Genomic DNA, 18337 nt, shown 5'->3' with positions numbered 1-18337 from the left:
CACCCCCTGTTCAGAACCAGCCACTCTGGGGCCGGCTGTGTGGTCACCCCCATCTGTGGAGGGTGTGGATTGGGGTGAGGATGGTGCAGCACAGCCATGCATCCCAATGAGGTGCAGCCCCAGGACCCCTGGATGTGCCCGGTGCCATGTGTTTCTCCCTGTGCTGCTGGCACCCGCTGAGCAGTGAGTTAATCTGCAGCCAGGAGAAGCTGCCAGGCTTTGCCTTCCTCACTGGAATTATGTTGACAGGGGCCTGCAATCTTCCAAGTGACAAGCACTGCCGGATAATGCAGGACTCAGCAAACCCAGGGGCTTTAGGGAGCTGATGGACGGGGGGGGGTCTCCTGCTCAGCAGGCACTGGCACGGTGGGAAGGGGATGTGGGTGAGAGTAGGGGGAGACGATGGGGAAAAAACCCACTCTCATTTAGAGGGGAAAGGGAAGAATGGAGTATTTCAGCCTTCAGAGCTGCAGGGATGATGTTAGCATCACCCCAGGGAGCAGTATTCAGGAGGGAGCGGTACCCAAGGTGAGCATCACTTGTAGCCTGTGCTGCAATAAGGTGGATGATGCCCCCACACCCTCCCCAGGGCCCAGGGGACAGGTCCCATCCTCTGCAGCAAACCTGTGACCCCAGGAGACTTCATTTCCAGTTGCCCATGTTACCAATTTGGAGGTGCAGGAGAGCTGCAGTAACATGAAATACTCCTCTGCCTCATGGGTTTGCTGCCCTGGTGAAATATAGTAGAGGGAAAACATAAAAGTCCCATTTCCAGCTCCATAATATTTCCTGCCAAAACAAAGTAAAATGTGCTGCCTTAAATTTTCTGCAAAATTCTTTTGAGGTTATTTTTTTCCCTAAATTAAGCCATACTAATTATTTTCAGGCACTTTATCTCCACTCTGCAACACACCAGGAGGGTGCGGGCGGAAAGCATTTTAAGCCTCCATAAACAAAAGAGTAGTTTGGAAAATAATTCTATCAATTAATCAAATTAATCCTGCAGTTTTAGTTACAAGCCCCAAGTGGCAAGGATTCTAGCCCGCAGTTACGAGCTATCTCTCATTGACAGCGTTTCAATGTTATGATTGCAACAGTAATTAAAGAATATAATATGCCTGGCTTTGTGTCAGCATCCTACCTTCAGACCTCAGTGCTACGCTGGCAAAGGTTAGCTTGAGGACAAATTTGGGATAACCAAACTGGGCTGGTCACCATTACCAGTTGGTGACGGCTAAACTGGGCCATCACCATTACTATCTGGTGATGACCAAACTGGGCCGTTGTTATCAACGCCACCAACTGATGGTGACCAAACTGGGTCACCACTACCACCAACTGGTGGTGACCAAGCTGGGGCTTCACCATCAACAGCTGGTAATGATCAAACTGGGTCATTGCTATCACCATCACCAACTAATGATTATTAAACTGGGCCATTACCATTCCCAACTGGTGATGACCAAACTGAGCCATTACCATCAGCAGTTAATGGTGACCAGACTGGGACATCACAATCACATTGGGCTTTTGTTTTCTCCCCCCAGGACAAGACACTCATGCCATGAGTAGAACTTGGGCAAGATGCAGTGGGGAAGAGGAGATGCACAAACATCTCCATCATTGAGAAGCTCCACTGCTTTGCAAGTGATTGCAAGGTGATGGCAGCAGCACCAACATCCCCCTGCACTCACGACACCATGCAGTTGTGCAGAGCATTCAAGTGTCAATTAGAAACATCACCATTTGGTTGGAGATGTGTGCAGGAGGAAGGGACTGCAGGGTGTGGGACGCAACCAAGGAGAAATATCCCACAAACATCACTCAGACAGGGAATTTCTGTGAAAATATTGGAATATATTTGAAAAGATTAATCATGTATGATTTTACAGTACCACCCCATATTTTCATCTCATACTTTATTTAACAATATTAAAGAGGCACTTTAAAAGCACACATACAACATCATAAAACGGCGTTTTCCTGCTCTCTCTCTGCTTCTCTGACAAAAATATCAAAATAAAAACTTTTGACAGAACACATTGCACCCAAGGTAAATTACCTACAATATTTTTATACAATACAAAGAATTGTAAAGATACATATTAACAGAATAAAGCCTCTTTTTTTTTTTTCTTTTCTTTTAAATCTAAAACAAAACAAAACAAAAAAAATCATTGCAGGACAGACGCAAAGTACTCTGACTGCTCATATCACATCAGTGCATTACTTCACCTCCTTGACTTGGGAGTATTTCAATAGTATTTTTAATTATCCTCCATGTCCTCGTTTGCACCTGAGATTTCTTTCCGGATTCAAAAGTTCGGTTGTATAACGTGCTCATTCAACGTGACGTAACCTCTTCGACACTGCGGAGTACCAGCATACAGGATTCTTCCCCCCCCTCCCTTAAAGTTGGATGTTTTTAAGCTATTTATTTCTTTTCCTGCTTTGTTTTCTTTTACAGGTAACTGCTACTTCCTAACGGTTCCCTTTTATTTTTCAATCAAGGAAGTCTGTATTCACATTACAAAAGAAGAATAGCACCAGTAACTGCATAGTAAAAAGCGGGTACCTATATAGCCACTAACTCAATACAGTAAGATAGTTTTAGAAGTGATACTGTTGAGGGCACTCGGACAGTACCGGTTCGGTGCGGTAAATTGGCACAGTTTTGTCGTTGCACAAAAAAATTAACCCCCATAAAGAAAAACACACACACACACACATACACACCAAAAAAAAAACCCTAAAAAAATCAGAGTTTGTCACAAGTGTCAAGGTGCAGTTTGCTCTCCTCCGGTTACATCGTCTACAGTGGTCAAAAGAGTGGCAGCATCCTCTAAAGGGCTCCGACAGCCCCAGAGCTGCCTCGCTATCCTCTTGACGATGTAGAAACAAATTCATAGGGATGGCTGTCAAAATGTAGGACACTCGATTCCTAATTTAATTTTTTAATTGTATCATCTCTTAGGCCAGCTCCCAATTAAATGAATTGTATGGGATTATTTGTGCAAAATCTTCAAGAAAAAAAAAATAATAATTTGCTTTCTACAGTGTACTGCACCTTATGAATAAGACGTCTATGGAATGAAGTTCATCTCTTCAAGTACTTTGTACAAAGATAACACAGACACAGACTCAAAAGGGTCTGAGATTTGCAAGTATCCTTATAACCTCAGCACTTCTGCAATAAAGCAATTGCTCTCGACGATTCAGTCTGCCCAAAGCGATTACAATTTCAGTTCATGAAAATCATCAGCAACATCAAAGTTCTAGCATTTGCATGATAAATCAGGTGAATTAAAGTAGATTAGTAGACACAAAGCAAACTATTTCACAGAGGCTGCAGTGCAAGTTCATTTAAGCTAGACAGAGAAATCATGCTACACAAACGAATTTAATGCTTTGATAATTTTTTCCCTTGCAAACCCCATGAAAGCAGCTGAGGGATCACCATAAGTCACTTCCATAAATTATTCTGAAGTATCTCTTCTTAAAGGAATTTTAAAGCTAGTTAATTTTTGCCCAAAGAGTTGGCTTAGCAGGTTGTTCTGGGACTCGGCAGTGCGGTAGCTGGCTGAGCTGGCAGGCTTGGCACCCCGGGGCAAGGAACCACGAGGGGATGGCTCCGGCCCCTTAGCCAACACTTGGTGAAGGCTCTTGCCCAGAATGGCCTTCCTGCGTTTCATATCCCCATTGGCGTGCCGGAGCATCCCCTTCTTCTGGTTATAAGTGTCCAAGACCATCTTCTTCAGCTGGGTGCCCGTTTTGGGCTTAGGTACCAGCTTATTGCAGTGCGTCTCCCTCCTCCCAGGGGAGAGGGCAGAAGCTTCAGCGTTACTCCATCCGGTGCGTTTGAGCTCAGCGGTGCTCTCGCTCCTCCCTGGGCATGGGGTCCGGGTCTTTTTCTTTTTCCCATCTCCTTCCATGTTCTCCCGGGAGCCAGAGCTGCTCCGGTGGCTCAAGGACTTGTGCTCTTTCCTCCTCTTGGCGTGAAGCTTGCCAACGGCTTTGCTTGGCTCTGTGTGGCTGTGTTTCACGGCGTTGCTGGTGGCCTCACCCCTGGTCTGGTGGCTGGTGGATTTGCTAGAGTTTTCACCTTGGGACTTTGCATTAGTGCTACTGTCCTTAACCTCAAGCATGGTTTTCTCCTTCCCCGAGATGGGTTGCTGACCTTCCTCAGTGCTGCTACCAGGGCTGCCCATGCCAGCAGCATCCTTGCTGCTGTGCTGGCTACTCGTGGTCTTCTTCTGCAGGACTGAATCTTTGGCAGCCCTCTCCAGTGTGGGTGATGCCGTCTTGTCCTTCAGGGGCAAGGAGTGGTGGGCAGCTTCTGGAGAGGTGGCCTTAGATGGACTTTCCCAGGCATCGCTGGCACTGGAGCTGCCCCATCTGTGTGTCTCCTTGGCTGGTGGAGACCCTGCCTGTGAGGAAGGAATCTCTGAGGCCTTCTCATCAAGCTGGAGAAATGGAATCCCATCCACAGCATCAGTGTCTTCATTGGGATTTTCCAGGACATCCACTATGTATTCATCGTTGTTGCTCACACTGGTTCTTTTATGTGCTTTGACGTAGTCATGTTTCTCACTCAGGGGTGAAGGAGAGAGCTTTTGGTCTGTGGCCTGGTTACAAGCCAGCCCAGCAAGATCAATGGTAAACTCAGGTGAGTCCAAGAAGGGAAGGGGTTTCCCATCAAACGCTCCTTTCTCCAGCTCCTCTATTGACAGGGCAGTGATATGCCCAAGGTCTGGGCTGCTTGCCGCAGCCTGAGACAAAGATGGAGACAGGCAGTGTGATGGAGGCAGCGTGTCAAACTGGGATTTCTCCATCTCTTCCAAGAGGTCAGAGAAGTCACCCACCAGGTCTTCTGCTTTCATAGAGGGTTGGGGTGCTCCTGTGTCACTGGGTGATGTAGGGAAGGAGTCAGTGGGAGCCTGCAGGCTGGGGCTTGCAGTCTCTACCAGCTGAAGGTCACTGGTGTGGTCGAGGTGGACCGGCGAGGTGGATAGGAGTGAGGTTCCACGATGAGAAACCTTCCTCTTCTTGCTCGGTGGCATGCCTTCCCGCAGGGAGCCATCCTCTTTCACCTTCTCCCTCCTCTCCCTGGAGGCAATGCCCGGCCTCATAACCCCTCGGAATTTGAAAGTCTTGTTGCTTCCTGCCAAGTGCTTCTCCATGTGCCGATCGTACTGCTCTTTCTTGGAAAAGGTGTAGTTGCACATGCTGCAGATGAAGGACTTCTTGATAACGTGCATGACATCTGCGCAGAGCTCACAGGCGTACAGGGTGGTGTGCTTGATCTCCTGCTCCTCCACTATGCCGTGCTCCTGGATGAGGTGGTTTCGAAGCTCTTTGGTCTCCTGGTAGAACATTGGACACTTGTGGCACAAGTAAATCTTCTGTAAACTGTGCACGACCAAGTGCCGCTGGAGCTTGAAGGGCTTGGGGAACTGTTTGCCACAGTGATGACAGTCCCGGGAAGGATCCTTGCAGTCTGGGTGCATGGGGACAGATTTAGGGGTGCCTTCACTTTTTGCCATGTGCTCTGGAGACTGACTAGCAGATGCTTTAGAGGAGCTGGGTGCAGGTGGCTTCACCTTGGCATTGGTTTCCAAGGGGTCTTTCATTGCCTTGGCCTCTTGCTCGAGGGGCAGCTGTTTGGGGCTCTTGCTCTCCCTGCTAACTGCATGCTTGCTGCTGGGGTCTGCGTGCCGGGAGGACCTGCTGGGCTTCCGATACATGATGGTGTTGAGGAAGTGGGTGACAGCAGCGTTGTCCTCACTGAAGCAAGCTGGCAGGCCCATCACGGACTTCTGCGCTTGCCCCTTGCGAGCAAACTGGGTGGCGTGCTCCCGGAGATGCTCGTTGTACATCCACACGTCGGAGATCTCCTTCAGGCACATTCCGCAAGCCCATAAACCCGCTTTGTTCTTGGCATGCTTCTCCTTCAGGTGGTCCCTCAGCTGCTCCCGGGAGCTGAATTTGCGCTGGACGCACATATAGCAGGTAGGTGGAGGGGAAGGGTTGTGGGAGAGCTTGTGGAAGTCCAGCTCCCCCAGTGTCAGGAACCACTGGAAGCAGACTTTGCATTTGTACTGCTTGTCTTTGGTCTTGATGGTCATCTCACTTCGGTTCTTCCCCAGTTTCCCATCTTCTTGCTTACTTTTGTGCTTGCTAGGCTGGCCTGGCTTTGGCTTGAAACTCACATCATTGTCCTCCCCAGGGCCGGGAAGATCTTCACAAGAGCCATAGAAGCACATGTCTCTCATTTTTAGCTTTGCATTCAGCATCTCAATGTCGATGGTATGAAACTCAGGAGAGTCTGAACCTTCGTTAGCCTTGTCATCATAAGGCTCCTCAGCCAGGTCGGGGGGCTCAGAACTCACTTCTCTGAGTGAGTGCTCGTCCTCAAGGTTCATCAGAGGCTCAAACATGTCCTCGGCAGAAAGGCTTTCTCCATCTTTCTCCAGACTTCCCCAGATGTTCAAGCTGGGGACGTTGTCTTGGCTGTTTTGGCACAAGAGGGTTAGCATGTTGTCTTCCAGGTCAATGTCCTCCTTCCTTTGGTCAGTCTTCTCATGGTCCAACCTTGGCGCAATGCTGTTAGATCCACTGGGAGCAGCATCTCTGCTCTTCGCCTTGCTGTTGTGACACATGTTCAGCATTAAAGCATCATCAACAGAGATGGTTTCATAATCACAAGTGTCCTCCCTGGTGACACAGAAAGAGCTGGTTTCGCTGAGGTCAGAAGGCAATCGCATGGAGAAGAGGTCAACTGCACCTGGTGGCTGGAGGTTTACCTCTGTGCTGGGCTTAGGTTTCTTGCTGCGCTTCCCATACACCCGTGTGCACTTCCTCCGAACAAACTGGTCATCACGGGGGAACAGTTTGGAGAATGTGGAGTCATCATCGAACAGGCTCTGGAGGTCCGAGACAGCCGCGCTCTCCATGCAATGCTCGCTGCCCGGTGCCATGTCTGCCTTCGCCCATTGCTTTGGCTCTGCAGGAGAATGGCTGGTCTGTGGCATGGTCTGCAGGGCACCTTGCACAGGAGTTGTTTCTGAATCACACGTCTCCAGCAGCAAACCTTCTTCAGCAGGAGCTGTGGGACCCTGCAGGGCACCACTCTGGTTCCCAGTGCTGCTGCCTACTACAGCACTGTCTCTTGTCTCAGCACCCATCTCCTCTGTGTCATCAGCACCACGAAGCTGCTCATTGCCGACTTTACCCAATCCTTTTACCACTTGCTTCACAAACCTGCTAACCCATTTCTTGCAAGCCTGCGTGTCTTCCACTCCATTTGGATCTTCCACATCCCCAGGACAGGTTACCATGCCTGTTACTGAATCGTTGCTGGTCATCTCCTTTGAAGACACCATCCTGTCGCCTAGGTCCTCTGCAAGCTCAGCTGCACAAGGGGACTGGTTAGCTTTTTGGGAATGCTGTGTTGAGTTGGACCTATTTTGCCCCTCTGTGGTGATGCAACCACCTGGCTCATGCAAGTCCTCCATGATCCTGGGCAGACTGGAGCTGAGGATAGCAGCAGGAGGACTTGCACTCTTCTCCATCCCACATGGACCATCGGGCTCATTTCTGCTGGGAAACACTTTTTCTTTCCTTTGTCTCACTTTCCTGTTCAGCTTCTTTTCAGAACTGCCATTCGCGTCCCCAGGATCTTTGCTTTGGCTCCTTCTGCCCTTTTCTCCCTTCCTGGCTTGCCGTCCCGAGTCCAGCTTCCCAGCCTCTGCCTCTCCTGCTCCTGTTGTCTCTGAGCATGATCCCTTTGCCTTCATCTCCCTCTGCAGAACACGTGTGCGGTGCAGCTCCTGGGACATCTCAAAGGAGATCACGCTGAGGTCGCTGAGCACTCTGCTCACCACTTCTTGCATCTGTGAGCTGGGCTCTTTCTCCAGGTCTGGGCATATTTTCTTGGTGGTCTGTTCAGCGTCGTTGGTTGGCATCTGTGCGCCGTCAGCTTTGTCTGCGATTGAAGACTTCAGGCTCCTCCTGGGAGCCTTTTGGGCTGCTTTTGTTGTGTTGTCTGGAGGAACCAAAGTGGACCTGGAAGTCTTGCTGGGCTGTGGCATGCCACTGTTCCTCACCTGGTGCTTGACAGCTTTGTGCCTGGTCAGACCAGGCTTGGACCGAAAAGTGGCTGAACAAATGTCACAAGTCACCGGCACCCCATTTGGCTTCTTTTCTTTGTGAAGTTCATTTTTGGGAGGATTTGGAGTACTGTTAGGTGCATTGCCCTCTCCTTGGCCCATACTGTTTATCACACAGCTCTCAGCTTCTCCAGCCCCATCGCTTTTTGGTTTTTTCCCTTCTAAACTCTTTCCTCCACTCTCTGTGGTTTTGGAAAGACCATGTCTCATCTCTGCTGAAAGCTCATGGCCATTTAATTCAACAGGACCAAGATCTCCAGTCCTTGTAAGATCTCTGCTGACAGCTGCTGACCCTTGCTGAACAGCAAAACCATTGGATAAAGCCTCTGGTTCACTTTGATGCTTATTTCCATCATCAGAGCAGCCTCCAAACCTGTTCTCTTGATTTGGGGTTATCTCTCTTTCTCTGAGCAGCAGAAGATCTATTGTGGGCTGGGTTGGATCATCTTGGCTTTTTGGAGGAATGGAGTTAATGACTGTATCTGTGATGGTGCATGCTTGGTTTTCTTTAAAATGAGAACTTTCGGGTGCCGCTTTCCCAACACAGTTTTGGTTGAAAGATGAAGAGCAGGGAAGAGAGCAATCCTTCTGGGCACCATCCATCTCCAAGGTAGAGCCCCCCAGACCATCAGAATGCATCAGAGCTGCAGGTCTTGACATGCCTTCTCTTTCAGGTGATCTATAGTTACCTGAAATGCCATCGGGGAGAGGATGGTGACTGTCCTCAACCACCTCTATTGGCATGGTCCCACAGTGATGCAGTGAGGGAGAAAAGGTGGGTCCTCTTTTCCATATCCCTTGCTCTACTGGCCTCTCAGTAGAGTGATGGATGTGATGGCTGTTTGCCTCGGGAGGGCACCTCATCATGACGAGTGAACTCGATGTGTTAAGCAGGGATGGGCCATATTTCCCCTCATCTGAAGGCTGAAGGTTAAAAATGGGGACCTCTCCTCCCTCAGCCCCACCACTCTGCAAGCCTTTGGGATCAGAACAATTGGTTGGTAAGGGCAGGCTGGCCAGAGATTCTCTTGTGCAATGACAGACACTGAGGGGCTTCTTGCCACTTCCTTCTCTAGGAATCTTTGCACTGACTGCGCTGGCTTTTGTCTCTGGCACCAAGCAGTGATCCTGGTGGAGATCATCGTTGGAGGGACTCAGGGGGCTGGTAGGATTTGTGGGAGTGGGAGGCTGTGTCCCCTGCCCTACCTGGTTCCTTTCCATCCTCTCTGCTGCTGCACTGCCCAGTGTGTTTTTCTCAAGCAAGCTACAGTTTAAATGAGATTGCTCATGTTCTTTAAATGCCAAGGTTGCTTTGTTTTTATCTTGCTCCTGTTCTTCCATGAGCTGATCAGCTTTCTTTACTTGCCCTAGCAGTAAGGTCACTGCTGTGTTTTTGAGTGGTGAGAGGTCATTACGCTCTCGGGAAACACCATCTGCACGGATATTAATGTCACCCAGCTCTGCGTGTTCATTTGCTAAGTGCTGCAGCTCTGTTACATTATTTTGCAGCTCCGGCCTTACAAACGTAGATTGTTTTGCATGGAAAGAACCCACTGAACTGAACGACTCCGGCTCGCACCCACCAGGAAAAATCACAGCCTCTTTTGCTAGGGTAGCAATATTTTCCATGTTGCCTTCAATGGGGACATTCCCTTCCCCTTGGGCAGGACAGGATGCCTGATTTTCCCCTTCTATAGCACCACCGTTCTCTTTCTCCTCTGGTTGGATGCGGGTGGTGGTAGAGGGGTGGCTGGGGGCAAGCAGCATGGGGAAGCACGGCATCAACAGCTCCTCTTCATTGCTCTTCACTGTTCGGGCAACAAAGAGTTGAAGCTGCTGCAGAGGGTTGGCAGCCGTCTCCTGGGATGCCTTCTGGGAGTCACAGTCACTCTCCTTGGGCACACTCAGCATATCTAACAGCAGCACTTTTTGCTTGCTGGCTTTGCCTCTGGGTCCAGGGCCCAGACAGCTGGTGGGGCTCTTTCTCTCCTCTCTTTCTTCCACCAACACAGGCCCACCACCCTCCCCTTTGAAGTCCATGGCATTTTGTGCCATTTTGGCTGACTCTGGCCTGCTTAAGGGTCTTTCTTCTGTATCCGGGACCTCTTTGGTGGGAGGTGAAAGGGTGGGATCTGAGGCTTGGGCAGGAACCTGCTGAAAGCCAAATCCAGGTTTGTGGTTTGGAAGATGGGCATCAAACTTCTCCAGCTCTGCAGCATCGGTGAAGCTTTCATTTGCTTTGCCTGGCAGAGGGAAGCTCTTAGCACCACGCTGGCATGGAAGGGATGACAGGGAATCTTTGGTTGCTTCTACTGCCTCCAGGGTCTTGGGGAACATGGGGTTGGTGGCAACAGGAGGGGTTTTAGTCACAGGGTCTGTGTAGATGGGAGCCTCTGTTTGATCTGGCGTGTGTGAACCAGGTAGATCTTTGGAGGAAGACCCATTTTCCATCTTTCCAGGGTCACTTTCCTTGGCAGCTGCAGTTAACTGGAGCTGCTCACCACTGTCTTTGGAGCAGAAATGGTCCATGGTGAGTGGGGCTGGCATGCACATTCCTGCCTCCAGAGACCCCAGCTCTACTGGGCAGGGCCAGGGCTCCCTTGGTCTCTCATAGTCCCCATGGGCACTTGTGACAGCTGGCTTCTCACCGCCCAGCCTCTCCCCAACACAGAGGCTTGGTCTGCCCAGTTCATGTGCCAGAAACAGTCCTTTCTCATGGCCTGCCCCTTGCTCAACCGGCAGTGAGAACCGCTCAGCTGCTGGTACCCGCAGATGGGCAACAACGTGATGCTCATGTTTCTGGAGGGCAACAGGTGCCTCATGGTCCATCTTGCTGGTTTGCAATTGACTCTCCAGCTCTGTGACTAACCGCTTGATCTCCAGCTCATCGTCTGACATGTTGTTCATAAAAGTCACGTTATAATCCGTTATCCTGTCCGGCAGTGGCAGGGAGAGCTGGCCGGTGGGGACATGTCCTTCCTCAGGGAACTTCTTGGCTAGTGGCTTCTCCACTGACAGGTTGTGGAACTGAGTCATGTCTTCTGGCAGCATCGGAGCCACCTCCTCCATGAGGGACCAGTCTTTCTCTGGCATGAACTGTGGATACGATTGATCGAACGGCAGCGGCTTGCTTGGGGGATTGCCAGGACAGGTAAATGCGGTCACAAAACCATCCTTGCTTGCAGAAACACCTTCATACAGTGGTGGATCGAACTCAGTGACAGGAAGCTCTCCAAATATTGAAGAGGAATCGAAGCTGAGAGGGGAGGAGACCTTGCCCTGTGACGTTTCTGCGGTGTAAGGGGAGATGCTGGCGTGCTTCTGCTCTAAGGAGCTGGTGTTGATGTCGTCTCTGCATAGGTACATGTCTTCCATGTGCGAGGAGCCCAGGGCTGGGGGCTTTGAGAAGAGGTTGCCATCATAGTGCCCAGGAAGACCTTTGGGATCAAAAAATGTGTTGTCACTGCTGACGTATGGATTGGGCACCTTGGCAGTGAGCAATATCCCCACTGCATCCATCCCGTATGTGGCAACTGGTGCAGAATAGTCCTTCTGACCTTCACTGAGCCCGTGTGCCTTCAAGTACTTGATGCTCATTTCTGAGTAGGCAGCACTCGCATTGCTAGGACTAGCTTCGTTACCACTGTGGGATGGAGCAACTAGCTCTTCTGCATGGTACTTCAATCCATCACTCGTGAAAGGGCCAAACTGATGGCTCTGGTTGACCATGGTCAGCTCAGGTGAGTCCTGAGCCTCCAGGGTGGGCTCTCCTGCCTTACCCATGGGCTTTGCTGCTTCTTTGGGCTCTTCTGCCCCCTCCTTATTGCAGAGTCCAATGGGGCTCTTGCCCGAGGTGGCCGTGCTGGGCCTTTCCTGGGGCTGTGCTAATGGCTTCTGCTTTGCACAGTCCATTGCAACAACGGCTGGTTCTGCACTGGGACATGTTCTGGAGCCCAATGGCAAAGGCTTGGCTGAACCAAACCGCCTGCTCCCCCTGGTAAAGTCCTCTTTGCTTTTCTTGCTCTTCTTTGGGCTCCTGTCCCTGGGAGGGCTGAGTGGAGTCCTTGGCGTGCATGCTGGGCTGCCCAAGCTCCTTCTCCTCTGTGTGCCTCCCTTCTCGCTGCCTGAGCCAGCCCTATCAGCATGGGATGGGCTGGTTCCCATCTCACTGGGCACGCTACCGCTGTGGTTGCTGCTGGCAGACGACTGCCTGCTCTGTCTTGAGCCTCTGGTGCCACAATCCTCTTCCTCAGCATCCTCCTGACTTGGGACCCCACCGTGTTCCTGTGCCTCCCTTTTCTGAGTGTCCTTTTTCCGGCTGTAACTCCAGGTGGGGTCTTTCTCTTTGACCCTCTCCCTTCTTCCAGGACGTTTCTTGGTAAAGCTGTATTTGGTTTTCCCAGTGAATCCCATGCTGTGCTTCTTTCTTCCCCGGAGCTTGCTGCACTCTGCCCCATCATCATCCGAGTCAGAGACATAGTCGTATTCCTGAAACCTGCCCTCTTTGGTGGCTGGCGTCAGCCTCTCGGTGACCTGGGGGCACTGAGCCTGCTTGCTGCTCTTCACCTGCAGCTTGTGGAGCTTGTTCTTCTGCTGCACTATCTTGTGAATGAGCTCCTTGCTCCACGTCCCACTTCGGGGCTTTCGCTTCTTCAGATCCTTCATGGAGAACCGGGGTGGCTTGGAGCTCTTGGTGCCAGTGCCTGGTCCCACTTCACTCTTTGTTGAAGGCTCCTGGCTGAGCTTCCTGGGATGCTTCTGGCTGGAGGTGGACTTGGAGGAGGTGGTGGCTAGTGGGATGCTGTTCTTCCTGCCTGCCCGCAGCCTGGCTGTCCTCTCTGCTCCTGCTGCCCCAGGATCTGGCTCCTGGGCTGCCACCCTCTGCGCTGCCCTCCCCTTGTGAAGGTGATGCTTTCCTGCCACTATCTTTGACTGATCCCCACCATCTTCATAAAAATAGACAGACTTGGGCTGGTCCCCTGCCTTCTCTTCCACTGCTGCCTGCTTTGATTTGCTCTCTGAGGCCAGAGCTTCCTTTGCCTTGTGGGACAACCCACCACCAGCTGTCTTCATGCCTGTCAGTTCCTCATCAGCAAACACATCTATGAAGCTGCTGTCAATCTCTGGGTTATCTGACTGGTAGCCCAGGCCATTGAGGGCTTCAGTGATCAGGCTGTCCAGCTTGGCATCATCAATGTCCAGGTCTGAGGCAGTGAGTGGCAAGGAGCTGTTGGCAAGTCCATTGAAAAGGCCACCCTTCAGAGCATCTTCCTTGCTCTCGCTTTTGCTATCCCCATCTAGCAAGAAGTCATCGCTCTTGTTTAATACCAACAAATGTGCCTGGGTGTCTGGAGAGAGCCCCAGGCTGGGGGGCTTGGGAGGCTCTGGAAGGAGCACTTTCCGCCCCTCAGCTGCCAGGGAAGCATCCTTGCCCTCTCCCTGTGGATTGGGATGGGAGGTGCAGAACTGGCGGTGCTGCAGGAAAGAGGAGAGGTTGCTGTAGTTCTGATCACACTGCTTGCAGGTCAGGAGCACGTCCAGCTGGTCCAGGCTAGCACTGCTGAGTGAACTGGCCAGCAAGTGATGGGAGGAGTACGGAGGAGGAGGCTGCTCCCCATCCAGCCCATCTGAGCATCCCTTGGCCACCTCCATGCTGGGTTTATGGAACGGGCTCGCTGGTGCGCATTTCAGGAGGCTGTTGTCTTTGAGGGCGTCAGGAGGGAAGTGGAAGGACTTGACAGAGTCTTGGGGGTGGTAATGAAGTGAGCTGGAGCTCAAGACATCGGAGGGCTGGAAGGTTTTGTTGCCGTCCTTGGGATGACAGGGGTGCTGGAAGAAGGGAGAAGGGGTGAGTGCTCCAGACATCTGGCTGTCTTCAAAGCCGGGGTTGAGCGGGCTGCTGGACATAGGTGAGAGCGATGAGCATGTGCTGCCACAGGTAGGGTTGGGGACGGGGGATGGCAGAGGGGACTCGCAAGGGGAGGCAGCCACCAAGGCTGATGGTGGTAGGACCAGCGCTGAGCCCGATGAGCTCCTTGATGGAGGAGGACCTGCTTGACCCATGCTGTAGAAGAGGGCTTTGCTTCTCGAGTCACAGGCAGGAGACCCTGGCTCCTTCCCACTCTCAAAAGCGAAAGTGCCTGTTGAGTTGGGGTCTCCCCTCTGGACCCCGAGGCTCTCTCCCGACAAGAGCTTTTTGCTGTGATACCCTGGGGAGTTATTTATAAGGGGCCCTTTCTGGGCTTTCCCATTCCCCTGCCACTCTGACATGCCCACAGGGAAGGGGAGCTTCTGGCTGGTGATCTGTCTCGACAGCTCTAGCCTGTTTTGACCAGGCATTGCAGAAGTGAGGTGTATTTGCTGCCAAGGCATCCTGGCATTTTTCTGCCTGTGCTGCCTCTGCTCGGGGCCAGACTGGCACTCGAATGAGAACTGGTTTCCAACAGGGTTTGAATAAGGTGCTGAGTTCTGGTCCATGGGAGAAAACGCCTTAGTGGCACCTTCCCAAGCTTGCACAAGCCTGGGGTGGGTGGGTGCCGTAGTGGGAATGCTTGTCTCGAAAGGCACGGATCCTGTGCTGGCGCTGCCTGCGGGGGAACTGCAATAGGCTTTGCTCTGAAAGTGCACTTGGGAGAGAGGGTTTGGTGGCATGTTCCTTCTTAGAGGGCTGCTCTGGACCAGCACCCGCGGGCTGGGGACACTGTCTTTCGCTGAGGCTTGCCTTTTACCGACTGGCTTTGGCATACTAGGCGAGTGTAAACTAGACGGAAAAACAGCTTGGTTTTCTTGGAAAGTGCTTGGGTTTTGGTCTATAGCACCAGATGACGAGAGAGCACCATTGGAGTCGGTGGGATGCTCGCTCCTGCCCTTGCAGCACGGCAATGGGCCATGGTGCGGGGCTGGCGGTGGTGGTGGGTGCAGGAATGGTGTTGGTGGCGTGGGCAAACCATACAGCCTGCCCTCGGGGGACACGTTCTCATAGGAACCGCTGCTCAGCACCTCCTCTTGCCACTCTCTGGAGGAGGAGTGGAAGGCAAAGGCACCATGAGGGAGTTGGCTGGTGGCAAGCCCCACATCCAGGTACTCCTGGCTCCCTGCATCGCTGTGGTACGGCTCCTTCCCCGCATCATGCAGCAGCTGGAAGGGGTACTGGCACGGCAAAGTCCCCAGGGCTTGGGCACCGGCTTTGCTGCCGTCAGGGAAAGAGCTGGGCTTCTGCACCGAGATCCCATAGCTAGCACCAGCGAAGCTCTTCTCCAGGGATGGCCAGGAGTCAGCCCTGTTCGCCTGAAACTCTAGGTAATGTAGCTGCCCATTGGTGCTGGGGCTCTTGAGGGGGATGCCGGCAGCAGGGGGCTGCCCTTTGGGGCCATGGGAGGGAGCGGTCTGTGAGGTATAGTTGGTGGAGGTACGGCCAGCGCTGGCATCAGAGAAACAGCGGCCGAAGCTGAGTTCTTCTTGCTGGAGCTCAGCCTCACGCTGGGGGATGCTGGGCACGTGGAAGCGGTAGCTGCCGGCCACAGGGCCATGATTTGCCTCTGGCTCCTTGGGGGGGGTCACCTTCTGCTGGGGGTAGGCGATACCAATGGTGGGGTTCGGCCGGGTACCGGCGATGCTGAGCCGGTAAAGCTGATGGTGGCCCCGATCACCCTTCCCCGAGCGCCGGCTGCGCTCCCGGGATCGCCCCTTCCCTGGGGGGGACTGGGGGCTGCCCTTGTCCTCTCCCCATGCACCGTCATTGCCAAACTTGGGTTTGCGGTGGAGCGACTTGAAGTCGATCTTCCCGGCTTGCTGCGGCCGGATCACGGCTTCCCGCTGGCTGTGGGGCTCCTTGTCCTTTGGGGTGGGAAAAGGGGATGTGCCCTCCCCACCTAGCGCCCTCCCATCCTTCTCCCCACAGCCTTCAAAGCCAAAGTCCTTGTCGGGGTCTTTGGGGCCGGCCTCAATGTCGCCGATGGTGTAAACATGCTGGGTCTCTCCAGTCATGATACCAAGGGACAGGGAAAGGCTAAAAGTCCCCGTTTTCCCGTCTTGCTGTGAGCTGCTGTCCCTCCGTCATGGGCATGGTCCTCCACTGATGGGCACTGGGGCAGTGAGAGGGGCAGCGGGTCCCCGGGGCCGGGGTGGCGCTGGGTCCCAAACACTGGTGGGGCTCTGCTGCATCGTTTCCGACCTGGAGAGGGTATAAGAGAGAAAAGGTGTCCATCAACAGGAGAAAGGGGCATTGTGAGAGGGAAGAGAGATTTTTCCCCTTTCTTTTGTGCTGTGTGGTGGGGACGGAGGAAGATGCAGCACAAGCACTCTAAGTAGCCCCTGGGTGATGTCCTCCAGCTTTTGGTTTTTCAAAGGATGCTCGGAGCATTTCACCTTTGGCAAAAGCTGCTGAGGGAGGCTCTTTGGGCACTTTTTTCCTCCCTGAGAAGCTATTTCTGGGTTACTTCTTAGCAACATAAGCAGAAAAAGATGACAGAACAGCTCCACCTACGGATTAGCGGGAAGGGATGTCGGGCCAAGCTGGGAGAGGCATCCTGGGAAGGGCTCTCTGTCCCCATGTCCCCAGATCCCCTCTCTTGCAGCCAAAGGGATGATGAGATTCGGCTGTGCAGCAAAAGTCTTTTGCTCTAAAAGACAGCTCTCCTAAGTGCATTGCTCTCTGCCTCTTCACCCAGCCGTTGCTCTAAATCCCCTGGAGAAAGGACTTCAGCTGCTGCCGCCTCTGCCTTAACTTTAATACCACTTGCAAATTGCCCTCAGAGTTTTAGACGCTGTAGGTGAAAGCATAAAAACAGAGCCCTGAATTTACCAGCTGCTTTTACTGCACAGAACCTCAGGGCATTCGACATGAGGCACAAGTCGAGCGCAGCCTTTTAAAAAGTACCACCTCAGACACATGTCTTATTAAAAAGAAGAATAAACCCCTGTTTTAGAGTCTCTTTTAAAAAGTCTGTTGGAAACAGAAAGGGTTTCTTTCCCCTCCCTCACTAGAAATGCTCCTTCACTCTCTGCTGCAGGGAGCAATGGCATGGTACTGCTGGGAGCTGGGGAGGGAGTGACCTGGCTGCAAAGAAGCGTGAAATTCAGCTTATTAGTGTTCTCCTGGGTGTAATTCTTACAGCTCCAGCCCCATTCGGGGTCACCACGCACTGCACAGCCTCGCCAGCCCTGCCCAGCAGCGAGCTGAGAAGGAAATGAATATTTCTGCAAGAAAAGGGGAGTGACCTGCGTCTATTCGGGGTCTCTGCAGCGTGCGTGGATCGTCTGTGTTGAAGCATCTGATGCTTTGCCTGTGTACAGCAGCCAGGGTGAGCACCCAGCGCTACATGATGCTGCTACAGCACATGTACATTGACAATACTGTGTATATACAGAAATAGCAGTGGTACGGCTGCATCCCAGTGCTCCTTCTACAAAGATGCTGCAGGACCTTGCACGGAGGGGAGGTCTATGCAGTGGAGGTTGCCCAGGGGGTCTCCATTGGGTCCCCTCTCTGATTTGAGCTGTGTGATGCTGCTACAGCACATGTACATTGACAATATTGTGTATATATAGAGAGCAGAGGTATGGCTGCATCCCACCTCTCCTTCTGCAAAGGTGCTGCAGGACCTCGTAGAGAAGGGTGCTCCATGTAGTGGGGAAAACCCAAGGGGACTCCCCAGGGTCCCCTCTCTGAATTGAGCTGCCAGGCTCAGATTCCTCCCCACCTTCTCCCCCACTAAGTGAAATGAATCCCAGGCTGATAGAGCCAGACCCTATCGTGCTCGGTCTCCACGTGCCGGGCAAAGCTCAGACACGGCCCTTTGGCACACAGGGGTTTTGCTTGCAAAACAGTGCGGCACTTATGCCTCTTCCAGACACAACTGCAAAGCCTGTTTGCTGCTGTTTAAATTTGCGAAGGCGCCTCGCCAAGATAAAATACCCAAGGCCAGCGCCTGCTACATTATCACAGTCCTGCTCTTTCAGCCACATAAAGGAGCCCCTTTTTTTTTTCTCTCTCTTGAAGGAAATGGTCGCTTGTGTATCCATAGAGCTGCAGGATTTGCCTGGCAAGGGCTGGCGTTTGCTGGTGCATTAGAACTGAGTGCCAGGAGAAACAAACAGCCTGTGCTGGCAGGGTGATGGAGATGGGGAAAGCATGTCCTGCTGATGTAGATGAGCTATGTGCCATGTCA

At 52.4% G+C, this 18337-nt stretch overlaps 1 protein-coding gene across 1 annotated transcript; it reads right to left on the bottom strand.

The window, feature by feature from the left end:
* Nucleotides 1-1836: 1836 nt before the first annotated feature.
* On the bottom strand, nucleotides 1837-16337 carry ZNF469 (zinc finger protein 469). Its single transcript, XM_061360020.1, has one exon. It carries the CDS (start codon nucleotides 16152-16154, stop codon nucleotides 3477-3479), a length of 12678 nt encoding a protein of 4225 aa, XP_061216004.1. The 5' UTR covers nucleotides 16155-16337; the 3' UTR covers nucleotides 1837-3476.
* Between the last annotated feature and the right edge of the window lie 2000 nt (nucleotides 16338-18337).

The sequence above is a fragment of the Neopsephotus bourkii genome, unplaced genomic scaffold, assembly GCF_033783945.1.
Source record: "Neopsephotus bourkii isolate Nb327-2 ecotype Australia unplaced genomic scaffold, CSIRO-AGI_Nbou_v1 NB_1008, whole genome shotgun sequence".
Taxonomy (NCBI): Eukaryota; Metazoa; Chordata; class Aves; order Psittaciformes; family Psittacidae; genus Neopsephotus; species Neopsephotus bourkii.
The sequence above is the reverse complement of the archived record's forward strand: the minus strand, read 5'-3'. Positions and strand labels throughout refer to the sequence as shown.